The following is a 12,050-nucleotide window of genomic DNA, read 5'->3' as shown; positions in this document are numbered from 1 at the left end:
CTCTTTGTCTTACATTCTCATGCTAGTCCTAAAGTTTCATGGTGAGGGACAACAGACCTGTTACTGATAATTACTCGTGTGAGTGTTGACACTTAAGATAACCATCTTCTTCTTGATGTTTGCACACTTTGACTATTGTTGTTCTTCTGTAAAGGACTAGCAAGCCAGCAGTGAAGCAGAAAATACCAGAAGAATTAATTTTTTTGTTTGCTATCAAAGCTATTTGCTTTCTTTTGAAAACTGAAGACACCTGTGTGTCGAAGTTATGTGAAATGTGACTTTTCTGAGGAGTCTTAAACTTTGTGGAATGTGAGCGATCCAGCCTGTTTCCCAGCACGACCCTCCCATTCCTGTCTATTCCAGTTGACATATAGAGAGGATACTTACTTGTGTGAGTGTTGACACTTAAGATAACCTTCCAGCTCTTCTTCTTGATATTTGCACACTTTGACTATTGTTATTATTTTCTCCTGTTCTGTGTTTTGTTTACGAGCCGTAAAGTAATCCCACTATCTTATTTTAAACTGTTTCTCGAGAGGTTAACCCTTTCATAGATTGAGGAGTCACATGGTAAAACCTTTTCCGTCTTACACAGTAAACAGGATGCAATCTCAAAGTAATTCCAGCCTTTGTACTTTATCGGCACAACCTTAAATAACCTTTAGGGACTAGCTGCTAAAGCTCAATCTGAGCTGCTCAGTGGATGAGCAAGCATTAACGTCCAAATCAAAGTCTGTTTTACAGATCTTCGGGAATATTACTGCCTCAACTGAAGACTACGGTTTTGAAAATGAAAAGAATCTGTGTGTGTGTGTGGTGTTAACTCGTCTCTATTCAAGGTTAGCGACTGGAGGCTACATTCACATCTACTACATATTAATAACATACATAATTATAATAACATGCGAAAATGGAAGAATGGATGCAATGAGTGTGACATTTTTTACACACACACACACACACACACACACACACACACACACACACACACACACACACACACACACACACACACACACACAGCTTCCCTCATGTGTCATTGTGTATTTTCTGCCTCAAGTAAGAAGAAACACTGGCACTAAAATCTTTCAACTATGTTTACTTTAATTCATTTTGGAAAGCATAACAATACACAAAAAAGCAGCACTTATCCACTCTTGTTAATACGATACGGACATTTTAGTGGAAGAAAAAGTTGAAGGTGCAACTCATCGTAGCGTGAAACAGGTAAGACATGTCTCAGTATTAAGTATAGGTTAGGCATACACACAGTGAATGCATATAAGAAGACTCAGACCTGTCTCCACTTTGACATAGTCAGGTGTGTGTTTACAGGCCGCAGTCTGCCCTCTGCTGTAAGAAGACAGTCAGCGCAGTTTACTGAAGACATGTCAAGAAGATCTCAGTGGTCTGCTCGCTACTGAGTGTTCGCCAGCGCTCCAGCTCCCACTCCGTACCCAAAACCCTTGGGACCAAACTGTTTGCTATAGCAGGCTGTGAGAGGAGAAAACAAAGATAATTAAATAAAACACTTGGTAGCAACATCACATCCTTCGGCTGCACCAACTGTGCGACTAACCCTAAAGCTAACCTACTTAAGATGTTTAATCTTGTTCTGATAATAGTGCCACGGGATATTTTGTGGTTGTGTTGCGTGATGTGGGGCTAATCATAATTTCTTTCCGACAAATGCAGCCTGAGTGGATGAATGCTGTCTTCACTACTATGGACCAGCATTATGAACAGGTCCGACATGAGATTACTATACAATTACTGTCTTTTTGTCTGCAACTTCTAGGCCTCTTGACCATGAATTACATCTCAGAGGGAACTTGAATACGGTTGTGCTGTATATCTATATTATTAAGTAAGGTCCGTATATTCATGTTTTAGAACTTTAGTGGATGTGTATGGATCCGCAGTGCAAATGGTCTTGTGTTAGATGTGACAGTATGAACAGGTTTAATATGTATTTAGAAAAATGTGCAGTATTAAATCCAGGGTTTCTGTTTAGCAAGTCACGTTTTACCTTTGCAGTAGAGTTCTCCATCCTTATCAGCTTGTGTGGTTGACTCAAGGCTCTTGTTGCATGTGGCACAAGTGAAACATCCAGTCTTATGCCATGCCTACAAATAAATAAATAAACAGAAAATCAATTTATAGAGAGGATGTATTCTTTGGAAGCATGCAACTGCGTGTGCATGTCAGTGTTTTTTTCCTTACACTCCCAGCTCCAATCACTTTCTCAGCAGCGTAGACGGCCTTTCCGCAACGAGGACACTTGTCTGACCCTCCAAACTTCTGAGCCAGCTTGGATGGGTTTGGGCTGCCGCTGGTGGGACGATGAGGAGCAGGTCTGATGGAGACAGAGAGAAACCGTTGATTAAAGGCCTTCAAGAAAGACCAGGCAGTGTGTGTGTGTGTGTGTTACTCACTCTTCATGTGTAATACCCAGAGACTCTCCCCGGTCCATGCTGAGTGTCCCTGCTCCCTGGCCATAGCCGTAACCTTTTGGCCCGTACTTCTTGCCGTAGCACGCCTTGCAGTAGACTTCGTCCTCATGAACGGCTACAGTTGTGCTGTCCAAGTTCTTCCTACACACCACTGCAAAAACAGTAGCGTGCACACAAACACACTTACATGTATATTTTTCTTTTGCATATTTGTGCACATATTTTTGAGCACGTTCATCTATTTAGATAAAAGCTCCTAAAAGTTTACTTTTTGACCTTTTAACAGTTCTACTCAAGAAACATCACAGAAATGTTTTATTACAACACAAATAACTCTCACAACTCAACCTACATTTGTCAAGTCGAGACATATAAACATGTTGTTAGTGTTTCTACAACAGGAGTATATAAGTTTCACATTGACGCCTGCATATGAGAATTAACATAATCTCATTATGTTTACCTAATTATTTTTTCTCTCTTTTTTTAGCAACCATGCATGGTACATACAAACACTTTTTGCTTTATACCATCCCACGTATGCATATATATTTTAATTTAAGAGTACACGATCAACAGTTTACATTAGGTTAGTATTACTTGTGACTGTAATAACAAGGGACAAGTTTCAGAAGTTCAGCGGTTTCCACGTTGACAATGACAGGAAGAAGCAAAGAGTTTACTCACTGCACAGGAAGCAGGACTTGTGGAAGCTCTTCCCATCACAGAGTACCTCTTCTGCAAAGTAGACTGTCTTCAGACAGCGGCCACATTTGTTTCCTCCACCCAATGGCATCCTTTAGTATTTGCATGCAGCATGAACACAGACACAAAAACACACTGTGACAACAGCTTTCTAACTATGTTTTAGAGAGGGATAGCTAACAGAGAATTAGATGGTAAAGAAACAGTAAAATGCTGTGAACGTTGCTTCAATAGTGTATTCTTTCAAGGAATACAGTTAAAATGTCATTTCATTGACTTACATGTGTAAGTAGCCTTTAAAAATAAACCAATGAACTAATTCCTTTTCACAACCATCGAGCAAACACATGTGAGTTTCTGCTCTAACACACTGCTCTATTTTAACATTCAGCTTTGGTGGCCTGTAATTTTGGCTTCGTAAAGCCAGGCCCAGAGACGTTATTTTCTCTTCTGCCGGTTATGTGGCTTCTGTAGCAAGCCAGCATTAAAGCAGAAAATACCAGAAGAATTCATTTTTTTTGTTAGCTATCAAAGCTATTTGCTTTCTTTTGAAAACTGAAGACATCCGTGTGGAAGTAATGTGAAATGTGACTTTCCTGAGGAGTCTTAAACTTGGTGGAATGTGGGCAATCCTGTCTGTTTCTACCCAGCCTGTTTCTACCCAGCCTGTTTTTACCTCAGCCTGTTTCTACCCAGCCTGTTTCTACCCAGCCTGTTTCTACCCCAGCGTGTTTCTACCCAGCCTGTTTCTACCCAGCCTGTTTCTACCCAGCCTGTTTCTACCCCAGCCTGTTTCTACCCAGCCTGTTTCTACCCAGCCTGTTTCCCAGCATGACCCTCCCATTTCAGTCCATCCTTATTCACATTCCTGACATGCAGACCCTCCCACCTCCCTGCCTGTCTGTCTCATTCTGCATCACTACTGCAGACTTCTATGTCTGAGTTGTAGTGTTATATGGAATATGGAAGCGACATTTTTGATCACCCATGGACACACTTCCTTTGTATGCTCGGCCACACCAAATGACATCTCTCCCTATTGTTTTTTTTAAATTTTTTTTAAAGAAAATGTAACACTAACCCCAAAATTAAAGTTATTTACTACTATATATGTATATATATAAATATATATAAATATATATATATATATATATATATATATATATGTATATATATAAATATATATAAATATATATATATATATATATATATATATATAAATATATATATATATATATATATATATATATATATATATATATATATATATATAAATATATATATATATATATATATATATATATATATATATATATATATATATATATATATATATATATATATATACAATAATAAATAATCACTTTATCAGGAATGTCGCATATTCAATAAATTATACATATAGTAGAATAGTTCTACAGGAAACTAATTAATTAATGTATTAATCAATAAACAATTTGCCAAAAAAAGTCTGAACTGAAAATAGGTTCAGAGAAACAGACGTGAAGCTGAAGAATTAGGATGTGAAACAGAGGAAAGTGAAAGGCCTCGATTATCTACTGAACTAACTTCTCCAACCGGCATTTTCAGAATGCTAAAGCAGCTATTCTACAGTCCTGGAAACAGGACAAGAGCTTGCGTTTACTGCCAGTAAAAGCAGAAATGTCAGGAACATTTTTTGTGGTAAAAAATATCCTTTGAGAGCTTTCCAGCAGCCCAACTAGGAAAACATGACTAGAAGTGGTGAGTCAAAAGTCTCAAATGGCTCTGAACGCTCTCATGTTGTTTTACAGGCAAGACAATCACCGAGGAACCGAAAGAAACAAACGTGGACATGAGACAAGAGTGTTATGATGTAAAGATTACTCCAACTTCCAGCTGAAGGACAAAGTAGGTTCACAGATGCTGAATGAAAAACAGGTTGGTCACCTAATTGAGATTTGCTAGATGATTGTCTCAGTATTCTTGGAGATGAATTCTGGTACATGTTGATTGTTGATGATTGCGGCTCTGCAGGTTTAGACATGCGGGGACACAGACTGTTGTGCAGGAATGTTCAAATATAATAGAGTGAATGAGAAGTAAGCAGTAAAAGGAAATCAGGAAGTTTGTTCATCAAGTAAATGTGATCGCATGTGACATCTGCAAGATTTAACGTTTGAAATATGAAGTTGCCGTCGCCAGAGAGTATTAAGATCTTTGCTTACTGTATTTGGTTTTCCACATTCTGTTACTGTTTAACTGCACAGCTATTCAAACAAAGGAGTTTCCTCTGGCATGACTTGTACAGCAAATGCATTTGAAATGTGGCAGTGTGTTGTTTTTCCCATCATGCATCGGCACAAAGAATAGGAAATAAGATACAGAAAGAGGCAAGCAGGAAGCGTAAGCGTGCTGTAAATTGTGAACATTTCTCACCTGCAGTTAGGTGCTGTCAGTCAGTGATGACTCAAAAAGACTCAGACAGTGTTGTCGGTTCGTGCCTCCGGTTTTCCAGATGTGCTGAAATTAAGGAGCTTCTGTTGTTGCTGCTTCGGTCCGCAAAGTTATGGCGTGTCGAGCAACAGGGGAGTTTCTGACTGACAGAGAGAGAGAGAGAGAGAGAGAGAGAGAGAGAGAGAGAGAGAGAGAGAGAGAGAGAGAGAGAGAGAGAGAGAGAGGAGGGATAAAAGGGGAGGGATCTTTGAAAAGCCAGAAACACAGTGGATACTGGAGCTAAACTGCATTCAGAAAACATATAAAGTAGCAGTTCACTTAATAATTATAGAAATATTCTGCCAGCCTCATGCATTCACTTCCTGCTGGTGTTAAATTGCAGGATGCTAAAAGTAGGTTCATGTTTATAAACATGTATTTGGGTGCAGGATTTACATGGAATCATGCAAAAAGCTTAGTAGTATAGTGTTGAAGTTTACTCTTCGTCTTAAATTCTCATGCCAGTCCTGAAGTTTCATGGTGAGGGATAACAGACTTGTGGTGTAATATTCAACGCTGAGACTAAAGAAAACTGTTGACAATGGGAGGATACTTACTTGTGTGAGTGTTGACACTGAAGATAAACTTCCAGCTCTTCTTCTTGATGTTTGCGCACTTTGACTATTGTTATTATTTTCTCCTATTCTGTGTTTTATTTCATGAGCTCGTAAAGTAATCCCACTATCTTTTTTTTAACTGTTTCTCCAGAAACCCTTTCATAGATTGAGGAGTCACGTGGTAAAACCTTTTCCGTCTTACACAGTAAACAGGATGCAATCTCTAAGTAATTCCAGCCTTTGTACTTTATCGGCACAACCTTAAAGAAACTTTAGGGACTAGCTGCTAAAGCTCAATCTGAGCTGCTCAATGGATGAGCAAGCTTTATTTGAATTGGACTGAGGAGCTGCTTGACAATGTTGACACACAGTGAATGATGAGCATCCAGCTCTATTATGATTGAGCTCTGCTGCCACCATGTGGTCATAGTGGGAACTGAACACCAGTAAAAAATAGAAATAATGTAAAGATAGAAGGTCTATATACAAACAATGACTCTTTACATGTGAATATAATAACAAATACCCAAAAGTAAACTTTACAGATTTTAAAGATCAAAGTCTGTTTTACAGCTCTTGAGGAATATTACTGCCTCAACTGAAGACTACGGTTTTGAAAATGAATAGAATCTGAGTGTATGTTGTGTTAACTCGTCTTTATTTAAGGTTAGCGACTGGAGGCTACATTAGCATCTACTACATAATAATAACATTCATATCTATAATAACATGCTAAATTATCTGACTAAACTATCGGCAATCAGGTTGCATCGTGGTTATTGTAGGCGCCGTGCCTGAAAAGCAAGATAACACATGAATTATAAAAAACAATTTAGTGTTAGATTTTTATCTTTTTTTAAACAGTCCTGTTCATTGACTTATGTAACCAACAATGATATAAATATATATTTTATATATATATATATATATATATATATATATATATATATATATATATATATATATATATATATATATATATTTATTTTATTAAATAATGTATTAATTATCAAAGTTTTTCAATCAATAACATGTAGGAGGATATTGACAGTTTGCATTATTGGTGTTGTAGGAAGACACTTGCAAGAAAGCCAATGCAAATTCAACAATGAGAAGAGACAATCAAGAGTTGTACATGTTATAGAAACAAAAACACTCAGGAGATGAATAAAGAATCAAGGATGTGTTTATTATGGACATAGTTCAGACGTCAAAGCGTCCCTGAGCAAGGCACTTAACCCCTAGCTGTTCCCTGGGCGCCTTTCAAGGCAGCCCACTGCTCCTTTACCAAGGATGGGTCAAATGCAGAGAAGAATTTCCCCAAGGGGATTAATAAAGTGCATGTTTCTTTTTTTTCTGTTGTTTTTTTTTTTAAAAACACACACACATTGGCAAGTTCCACACATTTGTAGTAAACATTATTCCACTTCAGGCACAACCAAAACCGCTGTAACATGTTGACACGCAGGCAGATAAATCCTGATGAAATGTTTTGTAGTCTGTATAATGCCTCGGCAGCCTCAGCTTCTCAAAGCATGTTAAAGCTGTGGGAAATGTGGCCTCAACGATCTCCACCGCCATCTTTTTGGCTGGCACCTCCCATCCTATCCAGAACTGTATGAGGCTTTTCAGCTCAGCTGGAGACACTGTGTTATTACAGAAGCAGCTGATCAGTCCACACGGATTCTTCTGAGAAGGCTTCATGCAACACTCGCTCACAAGATATCACTGCAACAGTCGCCGTACATACCATTTTCAATGAATGTTTTCAGGTAGCCACATACTCGACGCACATCCATGTCATCAGAGTTGCCATAATCTTCAATTTTGTAGCTCTCGAAAATGACGGTTATAAACGATGGCCAGACGATGCAATCAAAGAGCACCTGAAATCACATGGAGCTCCAGCTGTATGTGAAATAGTCTTTAATCCTCTTAGTATTTGACATAGTTGCAATGGGAAAAGTCTGATTATGGATCAGCTGTTTGTATTTTACTACTTCGACGTGTCTGTGCGACTGTACCTGAGGTGTGACGTGTGCTTCTGATTCCCTGGGAAACAGGATTGGGATTACATCTCTTCTGTGCCTGAGAAGTGGCCACAGTCCCGTGTCTTTTAAGCCTTTTTGAAACTGATTGATTTGACGCATCGTTTGCTCGATAACCTGCAAGTGGGGAGACGGGACACATTGTACACAACAATCATTCATCAGTGTGTATTTTCTGACCTCACCACTAAATATGTATCTTCTATATTTCAGTTGAGCTGATAAGTACACAGATTCTTACTGACAAGTAGTCAACTCATCACCGTATTTGCAACAAATTGCTGAAATAGCAGGCAGAATGTATTTATTTATTTGTGTGCCATTGTCAAGAATGTTTGAGAGAGATGTTTCTGGAAATAATAATATATCAAAATAAGGATGTGGGAAATGCACTTTGGAATACTTTTTAAGGACAGAGTGAAATTATTCAGTCTTCAGTATAATCCCTTTAATGTGTTCAGCAGTAGCTGTGGAGAAATTAAAATGAGTTGAAAAACTGTAAAAGTAGAGTACATATGAAAACATGACATTACAGCATTCAAGAGAAGCTTTTCAGACAGCCATTTCCTGTTGTTAGCGTTTGGTGCTGGCAGCCCATAGGACAAGCAGAGCTGATGGATGGTGTCAAATTCTTTTAACTCAGCGTCTCCATCAAGCTGGATTAAAACGTAAAAATCCTGTTTTATTCATGCAGCATGCATAGAATGAATAACGTTCATTGTAGTTGTATAATGCAGACTGTAGTGGGTTAAGTGACAAATAGAGAGATTTTAGGTGGAAAATATTATATATATTTTTACCGTCATGTGACCTTAGCTCACCATTTCCGCGACATCTCGGACGTCGAGGTCGGGGCAGTCTTGCATCGTCACAGGAGCAGTCTCCAACGAACCTCCAAAGAGAATGTGGATAACGGCCGGGCTGAGTCCCGGGAAACTCGGGCCGCAATGCAAGAAGGAATGGCCAACCATCCGGCCCGCGACTGTGAACATGTTATTTTCAAGCAGTTCCTCTGAAACCGAGGGGATGAGGTGATCAGACTCACCTTCAAAGATTTTGGTGATGGCCACACTTCCTGCAACAGTGAAAGATTGAGGATGAAGAAAAGATTTAGAGCACAAGTGACTCCAAAAATGTATAAGTCAAAGTTTGAGGAAAAATCCGATTATAAGTTATCAGATTTCCGGAAAGGTGAGCTACAGGTCAAAAGTAATTCACCAAAAAAACAAACAAATGAGTCCAACAATTTAAATATCAGAATCTACTTATTGACTTATTGAATAAGTAATTACTACCATAGTTATCATACATTTCACATATTTGGTCTCTCAGTCCAGATTTTCCAGTTTAAATGAAATAATTTAATAAATGGATGGATCTTAGAGCTCAATAAGACTTGTCTGTTGGGCCAGGGCAAGTCAAATGTCATGGCGGGGTGAATAAATCTAGCAACTTGTTGAAAAAAAAGACGAAAGAAAGTACATTTCTGATTTATGGGCTGACGTTCAACCGCAATGTTATTTGGATGCTTTACGTTTCTTAACTTGATTTAACAGTAATTATTTACCTTGCAGTCTCACTACTTTTGTATTACAGCATAAAGGGCTGTAACAGTAGCGGAAGTAATTCATATATTGATGTTGTATGAGCATGTTGCAGTGTCTAACCCAAGTTTATATGGAATCCACTCATAAGTTTGAACATCACAGTTGACATCACGTGACGGTCAACCCCACTTCCTGTTGCAACGTCACCTGTGTAGAAATGTTTTTTACATTTATTACTGAAAAGAACAATGTGGTGTTTTCTTTTTTTAAAGTACTGATTTATTTATTTATACCTCGTAGTTTGCATTGAAGTGGCGACGTCCACCGAACGTTGTCTCTCTTGTAGAAATTGACTAAAGTCCGATCTTGCTCCTCTTTGTCCTGTCTGATGTCCACACTGAGAAATAAGCTTTTTGAATCTCTGTTGCTGTGGAGAAGGCCTTGAGAAAACAAGCAGCCGGCTCGTTTTGGATCTGTCACTGTTATCCATTCTGAGAAAGCATCAAAAACAGCAAAGCATAACAATAAAATATGAACTTTTTGAAAAATGCAGTGAAAAAATGCAATTAAGCTTTAAGAGAGTGTAATTTTATATATATATATATATATATATATATATATATATATATATATATATATATATATATATATATATATATAAATACATTTTAGAAACATGTCCTACCTGTTTCTTCAATTTCTTGAGGTACTTTAGTACCGCTCATATTGGACCATCCATTCCAACAATCTGAGAGAAAATTATTTATAGTGAAGTATAAGGAAATGACAAATGCTGTTGCATCAGGTCAATGTAACAGTGAGCGCAGTACTGCAGGATGTACATTTCATTCTATTTCAGCAAGTCTTTACTGGAAACATGTCACATTCCAGGGTTGCTGTTTTGAAGCGATGCAGCTTTTCTTACACGTGACCCTCAGGCAGGAGGGAGGAGAGTCATGTTTACTTTGTTGGTGTTTAGGTCTTGAACAATCGAGTTGGAAAAACTCCCAAAAAAAGGGGGCTGCTCGAAATGGCAGTTTTTTTGGAAATTTTGCTTAGATTATGATGGATGTTTTTGTTGATGGATGAACTTTTTTTTTTTAAATAGACATTTTTTTCAATTCTGAAAAAAGTAATCTAAAAAATTATATATATATATATATATATATATATATATATATATATATATATATATATATATATATATATATATATATATATATATCACATATATATATATATATATATATATATATATATATATATATATATGTGTGTGTGTGTGTATATAAAATATAAAAAATATAAAAAAATATTAATAAATATAAAATATTAATATAAAATAATACAATATTTAAAAAATGATATAATATAACACAAGTTTTAGAACTCATTTGGGGTTCAGATGACATTTTGAACAGCTCTCACTAAGGCCTCAAAGGGCTCGAGGCTCATTAACATCAATAAATAACCAACGTTAACAGGGAGAGTTATTTTCATAATAATGAGAAGGGAGTATATTTACATATGAGAAGGGACTGATATAAGGTTTGTGTTTAATTTCAAATAGTGTACACAGCAACATTAGCATAACATGTTACTCTTACGTGAGACAAAGAGAGAAATAAATCAGGGAGGACCTGCACTTTAGTAGCACTTAGATGGCTCTTACTGACAGCACTTTGGAGTTTTACTTTAATGAAGAAACTGTACTTTCTAAATTCTTGTTGTTCTGAGTTTGTACTCATGGTAGAATGAACTTATTGTAAGTTGCTTTGGATAAAAGCGTCAGCTAAATGAACAGAAGTAGGTTGCAGCTGTGCTTACCTGTGAAGATCTGTGACAGTGTCGTGTCCGTTTCTTGTGTTTGCTGTCTTGTTGTCTGTCATAAAGGCTGAGTGGGAGTTTCAACTGGTAGTCTAAGCTGGTTTAACATGTCTGTACAGGTTTGTAAACTCAGAAAAAAAGAAGCTTAAAGCACCTGTGCATTTTCTTGGACAACTTTTTAAAGGAGCACAGTGCTATAGAGAACAGCAGAGGTTTGTAGTTTGATTTAAAAGTGGCTACAATTTGGACGCATTCGAGATCAACAGGAAGTTGGTTCCAGCTAAACGCCGCTTCACCCTGCTTTGTTCCTACTCAAGCTTCTAGTTGATCCTATTTAGTTTATTATCTTCAAGGAGATACAAAATGTATTTTTGCCAAAGATTAGTGAGAGATAAAGCAACACTTTAACATTCATACGTCAAATCAACAATTCTATAA

The 12,050-nt window shown here is 37.3% G+C and overlaps 1 protein-coding gene across 1 annotated transcript; it reads right to left on the bottom strand.

Annotated features, from left to right (window-relative positions):
* Positions 1–1,086: 1,086 nt before the first annotated feature.
* On the bottom strand, positions 1,087–5,715 carry LOC137800231 (cysteine and glycine-rich protein 1-like). Its single transcript, XM_068597321.1, has 6 exons — positions 5,577–5,715; positions 3,141–3,250; positions 2,436–2,604; positions 2,224–2,356; positions 2,030–2,126; positions 1,087–1,494 (listed from the first exon to the last, which is right to left on the bottom strand). The coding sequence occupies exons 2-6, from the start codon at positions 3,247–3,249 to the stop codon at positions 1,418–1,420; spliced, it is 585 nt and encodes a 194-aa protein (XP_068453422.1). The 5' UTR covers position 3,250; positions 5,577–5,715; the 3' UTR covers positions 1,087–1,417.
* Between the last annotated feature and the right edge of the window lie 6,335 nt (positions 5,716–12,050).

This window comes from Clinocottus analis, unplaced genomic scaffold, assembly GCF_023055335.1.
Source record: "Clinocottus analis isolate CAN_PGR_092001 unplaced genomic scaffold, fCliAna1.0.p SCAF_4, whole genome shotgun sequence".
Taxonomy (NCBI): Eukaryota; Metazoa; Chordata; class Actinopteri; order Perciformes; family Cottidae; genus Clinocottus; species Clinocottus analis.
This window is presented reverse-complemented; position numbering and strand designations above follow the sequence as displayed.